We start from the raw sequence: 17,468 nt of genomic DNA on the forward strand, positions 1-17,468 counted from the left end.
TCAGGACCTGGTTCTTTGATTTGGAGAACTGGACAGTTGATGGACCTGCTTCCTGGTTCTGGTTGAGAGCTGAAGCATTTGCCAGGCCCTCTGCTCAAGGCTCTGGGCCTGGCTCTTAATGTTCTCTACCCAAGAGAACTGATGCTCAAAGGAACTCTTGCTGTTCCCTCAGCCCTGTCTTGAAGTGTCAGTGTAAGAAAGGATGAGCAGAAGGTAGAGGAATGCCTTAAAAGAACTGTAATGGAGGGCACGAGGGCAAAAGTAGAAATGAGAGTTAATATTTATGAAGGCCTGCCATTTTCCAAGTATTGTTTCAAAGCCTCATGTTTTCCATTTGAACTCAGTAACAATTCAACGAAGTGTTAAGTGTTCTATGCTCTTTTACAGCCTCAGAAATGTCAAAACTAATTTGCCAGAGTGATAGAGCTATTTACTAAAACTTAATGGTACAGCCATGGCTTAAACCTAAGACTTTGCCACAAAAATACATTGCCTCTTTAAAGTGCATTTGAGTTTTTCTTTTTCATCATATTGTTTCCTTAGTGATTTTCAGGTTTTTTTTTAAAGGCAGACCTCTCTATTAAAATTTTGGTTTTGGGGTTTGGAAAAACAAGGAATTTTTTTTATTTGTTGTATCATTGAACTTTTGTGGCATACATATGCTCTATAATGGCTGAGATGAAGTTTGGGATTCATACACATGCTGAAATGGCTGTAAACTGTTACCCCCTACCAACAACAGGCTGCTTATTGCTAACAGTGTCACAGCAGTTTTAAAATCTGTCATGAACATCTGACATGTAGAACTTTTGCTTTGGAATATTGAGATTATTTACTTCAAGTTTAAATTTCGTAGACAAGAGAAGAAAGGAAAATGGAAGCCATTTTGCAAGCTTTTGCCAGACTTGAAAAAAGAGAGAAAAGACGAGAACAAGCTTTGGAAAGGATCAGCACAGCCAAGACAGAAGTTAAGTCTGAATGTAAAGAATCACAGATTATCACTGATGCTGAAGTTATCCAGGTATTATTACTTAGGTTTATCTTTATTTTCAGAGTTAAATGCCTTAAATTTCTACACAGTACAGTCACATCTACAAAAATTATGTCTCTGTGCTTGCATACTATTGTGTACATGTGGAGGTCAGAGGGTAAGTTCTGTCTCCTTGATCATGTGGATTCTGGGGTTCAAACGTTGGTCTTTAGGCTTTACCTACTGAACCATCTCACCAGCCCATGAATTTTTAATAATACCTTTTAAATAATGCCTTTTAGAGCATTTCAAACCCTATGGGAAATTTAGACTTGAAACAATATTATATTTGCCTTGCACTGAAGTAAGAAACTGTTGAATTATTTTGGTTTGTTATCAGAAGTTGGCTAATCCACTAAAGCTGTTACATGCCTGCTAGCTTTAACTTGGTTCCCAGCACCTATGTGGTGGGAGGAGAAAACCAATTCCCACAGGCTGTCCTTTCAAATGCGCACGCGCACGCGCGCAAACACACACACACACACACACACACACACACACACACACACAGTACATCTTCATTCTTTTGGTTTTGTGACACAGAGTTTCTCTGTGTAGTCCTGGGTGTCCTGGAGTTCATTCTGTAGATCAGCCTGGCCTCCAACTCAAAAATCCACCTACCTCTGCCAGCGAGTTGGGGTTGAAGGTGTGTGCCACCTCCACCCAGCTTAAAATACATGAATTCTTAAAGAAGGTTCTGGGAAGCTAGTTTTTAAAGTAGACAATGCCATATTTCAACATAAACATATCTATAAGCATCAGAAGTCCCATTATTGTATTTTGAACTAGGAACAAGTAAAAGAAGAAGCTGCCATCAAGCCAGCCCCTGCCAAAGTTAATAGAACGAAGCAAAGAAAAAGCTTTTCTCGCAGTAGGACTCACATTGGACAGCAGCGTCGGAGACACAGAACCATCAGCATGTGTTCAGACATACAGCCATCTTCTCCTGACATTGAAGTTACGTCACAACAGAATGACATTGAAAACACTGTACTTGCTGTAGAGCCAGAAACCGACACTGCAGTAGCAGAGATAATTACTGAAGCGGAAATTACAGCACTTAGTAAATGTCCCACAAAGTACCCCAAAACAAAGAAGGTATGAGTCCTAATGAAAGTAAGATCCATTTGTAACAAGTCTCTTAACTGAAATTAAACTGTCTTAAAAATTCAATTTACAGCCGGGCGGTGGTGGCGCACGCCTTTAATCCCAGCACTCGGGAGGCAGAGGCAGGTGGATCTCTGTGAGTTCAAGGCCAGCCTGGTCTTACAAATCGAGTTCCAGGAAAGGCGCAAAGCTACACAGAGAAACCCTGTTTTGAAAAAACAACAACAACAAACAAACAAAAACAAAAACAATTCAATTTACATCATTTTTACACTTGCAGATATTTGATTAAGAATGAGAAGTACAAAACTGTCAAGAACATTAATACTTTGTATTATGAAGATTAAATATAAAGACCTTTAGTATTGCAATTCATGATTTCTCTAAATTAGCTTGTCTACTGATGTATAAAATATTCATTTCTCTGAAACTGGTTTAACATACTCCTCTCTCCCATGCCTATGGGTCTAACGGAGCTAACGCAGAGCCTTGTGAGTGGCAGGCAAGCACTCTACCCCGGAGCCACACTCCCAGCTCTTCTTCATTGTACATTTCATAGTTTGTGAAGAAACTAGCCAGGCGGTGGTGGCGCACACCTGTGATCCCAGCACTCGGGGGGCAGAGGCAGGTGGATCTTTGTGAGTTCGAGGCCAGCCTGGGCTACAGAGTGAGTTCCAGGAAAGGCGCAAAGCTACACAGAGAAACCCTGTCTTGAAAAACAAAACAAAACAAACAAAAAACAACAACAACAAAAAAAAATGAAGAGACTTATGATTTCAATAGAATACATTAAGAATGTGGATTGAAAAGTTTATTTGTATGTGTGTGCTAGAGTGCACATGTGGGGATCAGGAAATAAAGTACATTCTCTCTGTCCACTCTGTGGGTTCCAGGCTTGGCAGCACCTTTAAACTCAATGAGCCAGATGAGGAAGATCAGTTTTACATCAGATCATTAATAGAAATCGTTGGAAAATTGTCAGTTAATGAAATAATTTAAGGGAAACTGCTCACTGAATTTCATCAACTTGAACTTTTCAGCTCAAAATTAACAGTCTAAAATTAGGGGCAGCTGTTTTTCTCTAAAAGACAACACACAGGGACAGGTGACTTAGGCCATACCCTTATTTGGGAACTTTTTATTTTTGTCTTTTTCTTACCTAATTTCTTAATAGTTCATAGGCAGGCTGTTAAACAATGAAAAGTATGCTTAATGAATTCTGGTATGAGTTCAAGATTATACACCAATGGCAGACTCTAATTTCCTTACCAGAGAGTCAGAGGTTTTGTTGGAGACATCACTAATGTGTTTCATTTAAAGCTTGTGTGCCACATAACTTAAACAAGCAAGTGGATATTTGCCTTCAGTAGTAAGCATATTTTTTACCCACATTTGGAAGGAGAAAAAAACAAATTGAATTTTTTCTTTTTGAAATGAAACATACTTGTTTTTAAACTATTTTCTTAATTATAGATACCACATTTATATGCATTAAATATAAAATATATTTGTTAAAAGCAAATTGTTGGCAGTGGTATGTGTTTATTTACAGCACATTTTATCATCCTGTTTAACAATAATACCATAGAATAGCATTGCCCTACAAAGGTACAAACAAGAAATTATACATATAGGAAAAGGAAGAGGGAAAGGATACAGAATACTTGAGAAGATAGGTATGTGTCTGTATGTGTATGAATATGTAATATTTATCCTAGAACTTACATTTAAGCTATGAAATTAAAAACTCCAACAGTAAAATATAACGTTCCTAAGCAACTGTTTTTTTTTTTTTTTAAAACAGTGCAGCGCCTTCAAGACCAGGTATATTCAGGTAGCCATTTTATGAGGGCTGGGGTGTGGCTCCATGGAACAGCACTTGCCTAGCATGTAGAAGGCCCTGGGTACAGTCCTAAGCATTTCCAAAAGAACAACAACAACAAAGACTGAATAATATACATGGAGGAATGGTAAAATTTCAAAAGCATAGCATCTTTAAGAGGTATTTCAAACCTCCAAAGACCTAAGGATTATCAATGTGGACATGCTTCTTTTGTCCATGTGCTAACCTCATCTCCAGGCAACCATGAGTACTTGGTCTAGAAAAGCACTGCTTAAAAAGCAGACTTTCCTAACAACTCAACAGTCTCATGTAGAATATAAAGCAACAGGCCTGCATTGTTTTTGGCACTCACTGGTATCTCCTAGATTTTGCTATATCAAAAAAGAAAAAAAAAAAGAAAAGAAAAGAAAAGAAAAGAAACGAAAAAGGCCCCTACTGCTGGCTGGCCAGGTACTTACTATATGTAGTCCAGGCTGGCCTCAGACTTGTGTCAGTCCTGACTCAGCTTGGGATAAGAGGCAGTGCACCACCATGACCTGCCAAAAATTAGTGTCTTTTTGTAACATAAACTTTCTACATGTATCCATGTATTTTATCCCTACAAAATATTATATAATATTCCTTAGCATAATAATAAATAACAAAATGAAAATACTGATAGTTGGGTTTCTTTGTCACCACATAGTATGAATAATTTTTGTTAAAGATTATTACTAATCATGCGTGTGTGTCTGTCTGTCTGTCTGTCTGTCTGTGGGTATGTGCACATGAGTGCCGGTACCCATGTAGGCCAGAGTGTCAGATCCCCCTGCAGCTGGAGTTAACAGGCGGTTGTGAGCCACCTGACATGGGTGCTGGGAACCGAACTTGGGTCCTCTCTGAAAGAGCAGTATATGCTCTTAACCGCTGAGCCATTTCTCCAGCCCCATAACATAAATCATCTAAATTACCCATCTTATCGTCTTAGACGATGTGCCAATATCTAATTTGATATTAAAATATTCTGTAGTGGAATCTGTGCAATTACTATATAGTGATCCAAATGTTTCTGTTCTCTAGCACTTGGTCAATGAATGGTTAAGTGAGAAGAATGAGAAGACAGGAAAACCTTCAGACAGCCTTTCAGAAAGGCCTCTGCGCATAACTACAGATCCAGAGGTGTTAGCTACACAGCTCAATTCTTTGCCAGGTCTCACTTACAGCCCCCATGTATACTCTACTCCTAAGCATTATATTAGATTTACATCACCATTCCTTTCGGAAAAAAAGAGAAGAAAAGAAACTACTGAAAACATTTCTGGCTCATGCAAAAAGGTAAACTTTTCTTTGGATATAAAAATCTAGGAGAAGCCAAATGCAAATTTCAGTCCTTACTAGAGCTCCTCACAATAAAATGCTTTGTGATTGGCTTTGCATTTATAGGCTATATAAATAGCTGCAAACTGATCCTTATTCATTTATTTTTTCTGTTTTATTCAGCGATGGTTGAAACAAGCCCTAGAAGAAGAAAACTCAACCATTTTACATAGATATCATTCACCTTGTCAGGAAGGATCCAGAAGTCCCACAGTTAATGGTGAAAATAAAAGCCCACTTCTGATAAATGACAGCTGTTCCCTCCCAGGTAGCGTGTTCAGTTGTAATGTTAGTATGAGGAATTGTCGATGGCAGGCTAACCACTGCTGTGTCTCTCTGGTCAGCTGACTTTCTGCGTGTGGACATACATAAAACTGTAGTTGGAAATACTGTTTAAGTTGGGGTTTAATGTGGGGCTAGGTGCTTTCCAGTGGATTTAAAAGGATTCTTAAGACATTAGTTACAGTAACATGGGTACTTAATAACACTTTTTGAGACTTAGCTTCAGGCAAGATAATTGCTAATGCTGAAACTTTTGGAGGCTTAAGGAAGATGATTTCATGTTAGTTCATCTTTTTTTTTTAAAAGACTAATTTGGGGGAGAAAGTTATCTTAATTACTGTTAATTATAGCAGCAGTATGATTTCTTATAATTATTATTTCACCAACAGATTTAACTACACCACTAAAAAAAAGACGACTTTATCAACTGCTAGATTCTGCTTACTCAGAAAGCTCCACCCCTACTCCTTCACCATATGCTACACCAACTCACACAGATATCACTCCTATGGACCCAGCATTTGCCACTCCTCCACGGATCAAATCAGATGATGAAGCTTACAGGAATGGTTATAAACCCATATACTCACCAGTGACCCCAGTAACCCCTGGCACTCCAGGAAACACTATGCACTTTGAGGTGAGACATTCACTGGGGAAAAGACACGTCCATTCTTGGGAAGGAGTGTTTCTCAAACTTCTTTGGCAAACCCTGTCCCTGCTTTGTTAACTAGTGTGGTGAAAAACTAAGAGAAAGTTGGGAACCTACATTTACACAAATGTAAACAATTTTATCTGTGCCACATGAGCATTTTTTTAATAATGTGTTTATCAAATTGACCTAAAGCAAGTGTCTTCAACAACGTTTAAATCTGAAATCTATGTGTACAAAATACAGGTTGTTGTATTTTAATTTCTAATTTTGCTCATTACTTTTATATAGAATATTTCTTCCCCAGAAAGTTCTCCAGAAATAAAGAGACGCACTTACAGTCAAGAGGTAAGGAATTATCAAAACATTCATTTGCTGATTCTCTTAATATTATTTTGCTTAAATTACTCTTAGATAGTAAATTGTCCCTAAATGGCATTGTGTGATTCCCCTCCTACCAACAGGGATATGACCGATCTTCAACCATGCTAACGTTAGGGCCTTTTAGAAATTCCAATTTAACCGAACTGGGCCTTCAAGAAATAAAGACTATTGGTTATACCAGCCCTAGGAGTAGGACTGAAATCAACAGGCCTTGTCCAGGGGAAAAAGAATCTGTGTCAGACCTTCAACTGGGACTCGATACAGTCGAGCCACCTGCCTTACAGAAAACCATGGAAATACCAGCCCATGACAGGCCTGAGCCCAACAGCCAACTGGACTCAACCCACTCTGGACGAGGTACAATGTATTCTTCCTGGGTAAAGAGCCCTGACAGGACAGGAGTTAACTTCTCAGTCAACTCCAATCTGAGGGACTTGACACCCTCACATCAGCTGGAGATTGGAGGAGGTTTCCGAATAAGTGAGTCAAAGTGCCTGACACAGGATGACACTAGAGGCATGTTTATGGAAACAGCTGTCTTTTGTACTTCTGAAGATGGGCTTGTCTCTGGTTTCGGACGGACTGTTAATGACAATTTGATCGACGGGAGTTGCACACCCCAGAATCCACCACAAAAGAAAAAGGTTATAATTTAACAATTTATAGTCTTTTCAACGGGTTTTACTCGGTGCTCTTAAGGGTAGTTACAGCATGTGTTATGTGAGGCATTTGTAACTGGGTTATGTAAGTTAAGGTGTTTTATGTACATATTTAAGCTTTATGTAAATAATTTGATGTTCCTAAGAAAGTAAAAATATAGTAATATTAAACTTCTAAGAAGAAATGTAGTTTGAGATAAAAGCCTGAAGGTGATTTTTTTTCATGAAACAAATAACCTTTAAAAATAAACACCTCCACCAAAACAATAGGCAGATAATACTTGTTCTTATTTCTCTTATTTTACATTGAGCAGGCAGCCTTGGGAGAGAAGAAATGCCTCTTCACCATCTCATAATACTTACAGTATTTAGGCCATGGATGTAAGAGTATTTTGGAAAGTATGATACTGTTTGATAAGATTCTATCTTAATATAGAAGTTCCTAATTTTGAGACAGAATGCCTTATTTTGCAAAAATGGGAGAAACACACTTATTTGTTAAGTAACTGATGTATAAGTCAAAGCATTTTAGTGATATGTGCTTTTAATTTTTATAACAGAGTCCAGTTGGCAACTTTGTGGGAAGCAATGTAGTATAGTGGAGAGAGCACGGGCTTTCAAATAAGACCTAGGTTCGAATCCCGGCTCCAACACTCACCAGCTGTGTGACCTGGAGTGAGTGAGTTACTCAATTTCCTCATCTGTAAAATGGGGATGATAATATACCTATTTCTTAGGGTTGTTGTGAGGATTAAATGAGATAATGCATATAAATCATCTAAATACAATGCCTAGCATATAGTAGGCATTTAATAATTGTTAATTATTTATGGAAAATTCAATTATTTCTATATAATTTTCCTAATGTAAATGCTGCAATATCTTTTTTTTAAAGAATAAATTGATTCTGATACACAAAACAAGAATAAAAGATTTACTTTTTTTTTCTTGTTTAAGGTTTCTCTATTAGAATACCGTAAAAGACAACGAGAAGCTAGGAAAAGTGGTTCTAAGGCAGAAAACTTTGCTTTGATTAGTATATCACCTCACACAAGTGGGAACCTGAGCAACAGTGGCGATGGATGTGTCCATGGCAGTGAAAATGGGGAGCAGGTAGAAAACCCGTCGATCTTGCCTTTACCACCGCCAACTGCCACTTACAATAATACCTCTTGTGAAGAGGGAACCAGTAATTGTCCTGTAAAAGACGCCAATGCCAGTGAGAAGAAAGACCCAGAAGTTCAGTGGTAAGCCCCTTCCAAAATGTGCCATTGTGCAAGAAGAGAATGACTCTTCCTGTTGCTGTTTGGGGAGGGTAGACACAGACAGTGGTTGGTGGTCATGACCTGGAAAGATGGTTGCTGGGAAGGTCTAATTTTTTTTTTTTTAATCTCAGCCATGTAAATACTCCTTCCTACAGAACTTGTCATCCCAGTTAGCATCCCTTACCAGTTACCTTGGATAAAGAAGCAGTTCTAGTGTTTCTTCAGTAAGACAGAAGCAGCTTCATTGAAGATAGGTCTCAGCAAAGAGCGAAAGACCACATTCACTCTGCTCTTTACTTACCTTCTCAACTATAAACTTACAATTTTGACATGGGCATTTTTGGGGGTATTTTTGCTCCCTTTAGTAACCTGACATGAACTTATAACTGTTAACAAAATATTTCCAACATATTTTACCAAGAAATTGTCAAACACAAATGTTAGTCTGATTTCGAGTAAACAGGAATAAAAATCTCAGTTTGGAGACAAGATATTTTCAAAGCTTAATTAATACGAAGGTGTTGTCCCAGTATAGTAAAATCCTTCATCTGAAGGACATTTCACCCATCAAGAGACAGAAAGTGAAGTCTAGGCAGTGGCAGCTTCTCTGACCTGAGGATGTGTTTTATTTTAAAGGACTGCATCCACTTCAGTGGAACAAGTGAGAGAAAGGAGTTATCAGCGAGCATTACTGCTTAGTGACCACCGCAGAGATAAAGACAGTGGTGAGTGTGCTTGCATCTTCTCTACTAAGTGGAACTGGCTACTTGTCCCCTGTTCCTGTGAGCACTAATGTTCTCTCTGGGTCCTCTGCTTCACCTCTAGGGGGAGAATCACCATGTGTCTCATGTTCACCGAGTCATGTTCAGTCTTCACCTTCATCTCATTCAAATCACATTCCCCAGGTGCACGCTAAGAGCCTAGTCCCTTCTTTGAGTGAACTTATAGCAGGTCAGTAAGCAGATGACCTATCATGGCTATTATTTCAAAGTACTTTATAGTCAGTCAGAAGAAAGCTCTATACAGCAAGCACTGTGTGTCTGCAAGAGGCAGTATTTGTCCTGTAATCTTACGTTTACTGTACTACTTTACAGAGCCTGATCCTGAAAATCCAGAACCCACAACTACAAGTGAATGTCCATCCCCTGATACTTCTCAGAGCCCCTCAAAAATGAGCAAGGTAATAACATTGACCTTTGAAGTCTGGACACTCACAAATCTGATGGTAACATCCATCAGACTTTTCTCCTGCTATTACCAAGTATTAGTTTGTGATTTCTGTACTCTTCCTACTCACTCATTCTTATGCTCAACTATGACACACAGCTCTGGCTCAACATTGTAGTTTTCTAAGTCCTTTTCAATAGGTGTCTCACGTGTTCACTCCTATTTTCATGGGGAACACTTTTATGACCAGCCATTCAGCACTCCATAAGCAGAAGCTCAGGTATCATTCAAAGGAAAACCCTCCACCCTGCTGGGGAAGAGCAGCTATGTATTCCATTGTAAACTAAAGGGGAGGGATCTAAGTGCCTTGGACTTTCAAAGATTATAGGCATTTAAGCAGTCTTACAATGGGGTTACCCTTATAAAGTGAAAAAAATATTAAAAGTCTAAATGGTAAGTTTTATGAATAACTTTTATTCATAGCAGTTTATCTTTAGTTGGGTAAAGAAATTAGAGTTTATGAAATTAAAACTTGCTAAGTTTTAAGGTTATCAAAGTCCTTTTTAAAAAAGGCAAATTAAAGAACATTGGTTTATCTTCGTCAAAAGCAAAGGAATTCACTTTAAGCTAACTCACTGTAAGAACTCACACAGTGTACTCAGAAAAGCTCACCTTTCAACATCATGGGCCCCTTTCTTAAAAGTATTAACTTCAAGGTACGTACTTTTAAAATCTACATAAACAAAAAATTTATGTGATTTGTCTTTTTTCTTCGTAGCCTGGTTCACCTGGACCGATAAATCCTGCTCAGTCACATGGGAAAATACTCACAAAACCAGATTCCCACTGGGAGGCAATGGCCACTGTATCAGAAGCTGAGAGCAGTGCTGCTCATGTGAAAACAGAGCTCCAGCAGAAGCAGCTGCCAAATGTCACCCCAGCCCTTCCAAAGAGCCATCCTCCTCAGGCCCAGGCTCGCAATGCAAATGAGCAACTTCCACAAAAGCTGCCTTCTGCATCAGCAAAGTTGCACTGTCCTCCATCACCTCACACAGAAAACCCTCCCAAGTCCTCCATGTCTCACACAACTGTACAGCATGGTTACCTCTCACCAAAGCCTCCTCCACAGCAGTTAGGATCTCCCTTCAGGCCTCACCACTCACAGTCACCTCAAGTTGGAACTCCTCAGCGAGAGACTCAGAGAAATTTCTATCCTGCAGCACAAAACCTTCAAGCCAATACTCAGCAGGCAACTTCTGGAGCGTTATTTACACAGACACCCTCAGGACAATCTTCAGCAACATACAGTCAGTTTAACCAACAAAGTCTCAACAGCACGGTACCACCCCCTCCACCCCCTCCGCCTCCTTCATCATACTATCAAAACCAGCAGCCCTCTGCAAACTTTCAGAATTATAATCAGCTAAAAGGTAGTCTTTCCCAACAAACTGTGTTTACATCTGGACCAAATCAAGCACTTCCTGGCACCGCAAGCCAATCAGTTCCAGGACACCACCTTACTCCAGGGCATTTTCTGCCATCTCAGAATCCTACCATTCACCATCAAACTGCTGCTGCTGTGGTCCCACCCCCGCCTCCACCACCACCTGCTCCAGGACCACACCTCATACAACAGCCAAACTCCCATCAGCAGCACTCTGTAGCACATGTAGTAGGGCCAGTTCATGCTGTCACTCCTGGGTCACACATTCACTCTCAAACTACTGGACACCATTTACCACCACCTCCTCCACCTCCTGGTCCTGCCCCACATCACCATCCACCACCCCATCCTTCCACAGGACTGCAAAGTCTACAAGCACAACACCAGCATGTGGTAAACTCAGCACCACCACCACCACCCCCTCCTCCTCCTCCTCCTCCTCCTCCAGCCAGTGTTCTGGTTTCTGGGCATCATTCAACATCAGGTCAAGCCTTACACCACCCACCTCAAGGACCTCCACTTTTTCCTCCAAGTGCTCATCCAGCTGTACCACCGTATCCCTCACAAGCCACACATCATACCACTTTGGGACCGGGACCCCAACACCAGCCTTCTGGAACAGGGCCACACTGTCCATTACCAGTTGCAGGTCCTCATCATCAGCCCCAAGGACCTAACAGTATTCCAACACCTACTGCTTCAGGGTTCTGTCCTCATCCTCATCCTGGCTCTGTGGCCCTGCCACATGGGGTGCAAGGACCTCAGCAGGCATCTCCAGTGCCTGGACAGATTCCAATTCACAGAGCACAGGTGCCACCAACATTTCAAAACAATTACCACGGTTCAGGGTGGCATTAAAATGGACTCTTAATAACATTTTTTTAAATGTTCTGTAAGATAAACTGTATATTTCATATGTACCTATTAAGGTACTTTTTAAAGCTTGTACATGAAACTTTGTATAAAAACAAAAAACAAACAAACAAACAAAAAAACACCAGTGCTCTTTCATTGTATTTTTCCCATTTTTGCTTTTAAAATTCCTTAAGAAATGTGCTCTTAAGCCAGTCATAGGCATCTTTATTTTGTAAGTGAACATTCCAGCTGTTTTTTTTGGCTGTAGATCTGATACTACATGACCTTTAAATTTTATTGTTGCAGTTAAATTCATTTAGTGAATCTTTTCTATATTATTTTATACATATGCATTAAGTAAGGAAAGCACTATCAGGATTTTCTTTTTTATGGTCAGCAGTTCTGTGAGTGCATCTTAGGTCTGAAAATGCAATACAGCTTTTTATAATTTGGTGTGGACATGGCTCATTTTGTTTTATCAATTTTTTGCAAGCAAAATGTAATTTAATGTATAGATAATTTCTAGTGACTCCTGACAGACTGTAAATACTGCATTTCTTTGCGTATATAATTGCTTCCAGCCCTTTTCATTTGGTATATAGCATTGTACATATGGCAAGTCTTTTGCAAAAGTGTGATCTCTGTGAAAGTAGTACAGTACATGACCTTTCCTTTTTATTTCAAATATGATGTCACACTGAAGCACTGGTTGGGCATTTTAATTCATGTTAATAAATCACAATTATGTCAGTTTTACTAAATTGTTCCGTACAACTTCTGAGATTGAGGTCTGCTTAATGATTTTACAAAATTAACGATTTTCAAATATAATTTGTAAGGAAAGAACCTTCCATCTTCTTTAATAAATACTACCTCAGCTACATGGCAGGTTACCCGCAGTGAGTGTGGGTGGTTCTCACACTGCCTTTTCTATGAGTCATTAACTAACACCTAACATCACAGAATTACAAAATTAATCCACATTATTAATACATTACACACTAAGCAGTTACACACCGCAGTCTACCAGGTTTGAAAAGGAGTAATTTACCCTAAAACACAGATTTAATTTGCACACTTTAGAATATCACTGTAATGCCCTACTAATAAAACTGATACAGAAATTTAATGTTTAATAAATATCTAGCTTTAGGGCTTTTTAAAGTTGTACAAAATAGATTTCTTTAAACAGAACAAAGGGGAAAGGCATTCTGAAATATCTCAAATAAAGGGGGCCTCTGAATATTTTACTACTGAAAGAAAAATATACCAGTTGTGATTTTTTTTTTTTTTCTTTTTTGAATTTCCAGTTTGTGCCGTCTACCTCTTAGGAGTATGAAATCTACCAAAAGCGATGACTGACCCTTTTTATCAACATCCAACATGACATAATTTGGGGATAATACATAACTTTTGTGCATCAGGAAAAACAGTAAACTTTTAAAATGACTGAGTGAGCTCTTGTAGTGACTTAAGTCATATTTTATCATTTAATTTCCATTTGAAGATTAGCTGTTGACGGTATATGAGAATATAGCTCCTTTAGAGTTACATCCTAATCATCTCCCAAGTTTTTGAAGAACATCAGTCAACTTTGTTTTTTTGTTTGTTTGTTTGTTTTTGGTTTTTCTCTGAAACAATCATGGCTGTCCTGGATCTTATTCTGTAGACCTCGAACTCACAGAGATCTACCTGCCTTTGCCTCCAGAGTGCTGGGATTAAAGGCAAGCGTCACCACCTGGCTTAACTTTGCCATCTTTGTCCAAGTTCTCTTTAGGATGTTCACTAAAACAGTCTGAAAAATGAAGAGGTTCACATTGTCCCTCCTGACAATTTCAGACAGACCAAAGCTAACCAACATGGAAATGCCAATAATATTCACGTCCTTAAAATCACTACCCCCTATTCAGCATCTTTAAATCCACATACTTTAAAAATAGCACATTATATTAAGTAATTCAGAATGAAAGCTCTGTTATCTGAAGGATATTAGCCAAGTACTTTTGATGGACATAGTCGACCAACCTGTGAACTAATTTAAGTGTGTGGAGGGGGAGAAGGGTAGTATGCCTAGGTAGGCAGATCTCTATGAGCTCAAGGCCAGCCAGGGCTAAAAGAATAAAAGAAGAAGAAAATAATCTGAGCATCTTTTCTATTCCCATGAAAGTTCTACTTATTACCGTACCTGTCAATAAATTATGCATGGTACAGTGAATATGAAAAAGCAAGTAGATCTCACCTAAAAAAGGTACTTGATTGGAAGTCTCAATACCTACTTTTTCTTTGTTGAGTTCTGCCAGTTTCCAGATTAGCTACTTCTGAATCTGAAAATGTGACCTACTGCTTGTAATTTTCCATGTAGATTTCACAAGGTCTTTGAACTAAAAATACTAAGTTGGTTATAGTGTTCTGAATAACCAGTGGTTCACTTAAAAGCTCTTATTCCTTTTTTTTTTTTTCCCTTTTCTTAGGTTTTTGATATAGGATCTCATTGTGTAGCTTTACGTAGACCAAGCCAGCCTTTAACTCAGAAATCTACCTGTCTCTGCCTCCCTGGGATTAAAGGCCTGCACCATGACACCCAACCTTTATTTTTTTTAATCAGCATGCTACCAAGAATCTGATATAACCATGTGGAACCCAACCAAAAATGTGTATTCTTTCTAGAACTTGTATGTAAACTAGTTAGAGTATTAATAGAACCACCTTAAAATATTCTAGTTTTCTTTTCTAACATGAGCTAAAACTACATTAGACAAATTTCATTCAAATAGTAAAAATTCTTTTAGACATAGGGAAGACATAAACATATACTCTGTGGTTCTTATACAAATATTTCTATGATGACTAACAACACTATACAGCCATCATCTGTCATAGGATCTACATGGCAACCCACAGCCTCATTAGAAAAAGTCAGCATGCATAGTTCATAACAGAGTGGAACCTTGTACCTCACAACAGTGTGGGATATAATAATGCTAGCCCCTAAACGGAGTATGTGTCTTGTCCATTCAAAGTGAAAGAAGGGATAAGAGGGAGGGGGGGGGATGTTACATTTATGATGAAACGCTGACTTTTAAAAGAGGGACCATCCACACTGAAAACAATGAGTCTCATTCCTAAAATCCATCTTGCTCTAAGAACCACAAGTGATCTCCTGGTAGTAAGCTTTTATGTATTTCCTATGATTTCATCTGTACCTCTTTTAGCTTTGGTGACATGCTACTGAGAGCAAATGTATGTTGATTCTGTCACTTCAAATACAGGGCAATGACCAAGGCAATGTCTGGAAAAAAAACCCCAAAACACTTTAATTTTTAAGACAAGTGCAAGCACCCCAAAGGATTATTGTTACAATACTTCTTAGCTTTTCACAATCTAATTATTGCAAAGTCATATGGATAAATGTTAATGGACAAAGTCAAGAAAAACGAGGCACCTTAATGAATAAAAATTTTTTAAAAAAAGGACATTCAATCCACTGACTTCTAAGAGGCTAAATATACCTCTCTATGTTACATTCTAAAATTGTATTGCCTACTAATGGTTCGTATCCTGGATTCTACAATTAATTTTAAGGAAATGCATAAACTAAACTGTATGCAGCCTGCATAAGGAAAATTATTTTCTCATTCATGGAAAGACAATGAAAAGGCAAGTAAAACTGCTGTAGCAAATAAAGCTGCTTATGGAATGAACATGATCACTGTTACCTTTACGCTGTGAGGAGTGTTCTGTCCACTGTGCTGCAAACTATAAGCCACACCTTGTGTTTTAGACAAACACGATCATGCTTTTCCAAAAATATATTATTATTTTCATTCCACACACTGAACGTATTTCTCTTGTCCAATTTAATTACATATTTAACTTATGCTGATAGGAGGTATTGGGCCATCACATTTTAAGGGGGAATGACTTATTCTTTAAAAGTAGTTTTAAAAATAGGCAAAATAAAAATGAAACTGATAGAGAATAGCGTCAATTTTTGAATGAGAAGCAAGTTTTTCTTCCTTTAAAGTGGTACCTAGTCCAGAGCCACTTGGATTGTTGTGGAATGAAAAGTTTGTGCAACTTCTTGAAGCAGTGGAAATGTGCAGCATGCAATGTGTGCTCAAAGGCACTCAGGACTGGGTAGCTTTTCTGAATATGAATCCTTGTCCCTATTTATGCAAATTAACAGCTACATACACTATAATACAGGAATGATTTCCCTTTGCCAGAAGAAAAAAAAAAACTATTTTTCCTTGCTCTTCCTTGGTTCCATCTGATAGTTTCTTAAGATTGTAAATTATATAATACTCAGCTAAAATATGTCTTCATAAATAGTTACAAAACCTGCCAAAACACAAAGGGGAAAATATTTTTCGTTCAAAAAAAAAAAAGAAGACATTTGAATGTCACACAACACAAGAAACTATGCTTAGAGACATGTTATTGTTTCCAGAAGAAATGGCCAATAAACTACTTAGCTGAAGACAGAGACTACCCTTCTCCAGAGTCACGCTGCACAGGAAGCAAAGTGTCAAACAACAGTACCTCAAAGCAAAACAAAGGTCTGAGGGTGGAGCCAGCTCACTTGTGATCCTGTTAAAGAATGAGAGCCACTGTTTAGGTCCAATGTACTGGGAAACATTTGCTAGCTCGGAATGCTATATTTGTAGAATCTGCTAAGAATTCAACCAAGGATGTCGAAGGCATTCGCCCGCTGAGGCTCGTTTTTCTGGAACCATCTCTAACATTGGGATCAGGAAATCTGTAAACTGTGCAGCGTCTTCATGGGGCCAGCCATACTTTTCCACAAGTACATCAAAGAGGCTCCAGGGCTTCAGCTTGGTGATGTGCCGCAGTTCTCCTGTAGAGAAAGAAGCACACAATCACAAAAGCTCCTATTTGCACATCCCTGAACTTAATTGATCCAGACAGGCTTTTTTCCAGTGAAGCAGGCGATCTAACTCTCAGAAGTATGGAAACAACAAAGGAAGCTAGCTTTCTACCCTAAGCAAATCTCATGGAAGAACTAATGATTTTTTTCTAAGCAAGCTAGGTGGATGGAGTTTGTATAGATCAGTTCTGAGCTTCTTGAGGTGCAAAAAGCACACACAATATTTGCGTTCCTACCACTTGAGTGACATTCTTACTTCAACCTGGGTATTGTTGTAATTTGTAAGCTTGCTTAGCAAGATCTGTATGGTGCTTACCATTTGAAGGCCTTCTGCTACTGAATTTTACCATGCAAAGAAAAGTCTTGGGGTTGGGGATTTAGCTCAGTGGTAGAGTGCTTGCCTAGCAAGCGCAAGGCCCTGGGTTCGATGCTCAGCTTAACCAAAAAAAAAAAAAAAAAGAACGAAAGAATGAAAGAAAGAAAGACAGAATGAAAGAAAAAGAAAAGAGTCTGTGCCCCTAGAACAATGATAATGT

The 17,468-nt window shown here is 38.7% G+C and overlaps 2 protein-coding genes across 12 annotated transcripts in view; one reads left to right on the forward strand and one right to left on the reverse strand.

Annotated features, from left to right (window-relative positions):
- Positions 1-13,311, forward strand: part of Kmt2e (lysine methyltransferase 2E (inactive)) — a 74,921-nt gene extending 61,610 nt beyond the window's left edge. For 3 of the 5 annotated variants that reach the window (XM_036182067.1, XM_036182069.1, XM_036182068.1), the window contains 12 exons: positions 857-1,021; positions 1,820-2,128; positions 5,040-5,294; positions 5,460-5,604; positions 6,008-6,258; positions 6,562-6,618; positions 6,735-7,298; positions 8,271-8,560; positions 9,215-9,303; positions 9,404-9,529; positions 9,673-9,758; positions 10,524-13,311. In XM_036182067.1, the coding sequence (XP_036037960.1) occupies positions 857-1,021; positions 1,820-2,128; positions 5,040-5,294; positions 5,460-5,604; positions 6,008-6,258; positions 6,562-6,618; positions 6,735-7,298; positions 8,271-8,560; positions 9,215-9,303; positions 9,404-9,529; positions 9,673-9,758; positions 10,524-12,047 (3,861 nt within the window). In that variant the 3' untranslated portion in view covers positions 12,048-13,311. The remainder of the gene's footprint in view (positions 1-856; positions 1,022-1,819; positions 2,129-5,039; positions 5,295-5,459; positions 5,605-6,007; positions 6,259-6,561; positions 6,619-6,734; positions 7,299-8,270; positions 8,561-9,214; positions 9,304-9,403; positions 9,530-9,672; positions 9,759-10,523) is intronic. The other 2 variants (XM_036182070.1, XM_036182071.1) reach the window with 2 other exon arrangements.
- A 1,498-nt stretch (positions 13,312-14,809) lies between these two features.
- Positions 14,810-17,468, reverse strand: part of Srpk2 (SRSF protein kinase 2) — a 188,952-nt gene continuing 186,293 nt past the window's right edge. For all 7 annotated transcript variants that reach the window (XM_036180373.1, XM_036180371.1, XM_036180368.1 and 4 more), the window contains one exon: positions 14,810-16,902. In XM_036180373.1, coding sequence (XP_036036266.1) covers positions 16,718-16,902 — 185 coding nt within the window. In that variant the 3' untranslated portion in view covers positions 14,810-16,717. The remainder of the gene's footprint in view (positions 16,903-17,468) is intronic.

Source organism: Onychomys torridus, chromosome 3, assembly GCF_903995425.1.
Source record: "Onychomys torridus chromosome 3, mOncTor1.1, whole genome shotgun sequence".
NCBI classification, from domain to species: Eukaryota; Metazoa; Chordata; class Mammalia; order Rodentia; family Cricetidae; genus Onychomys; species Onychomys torridus.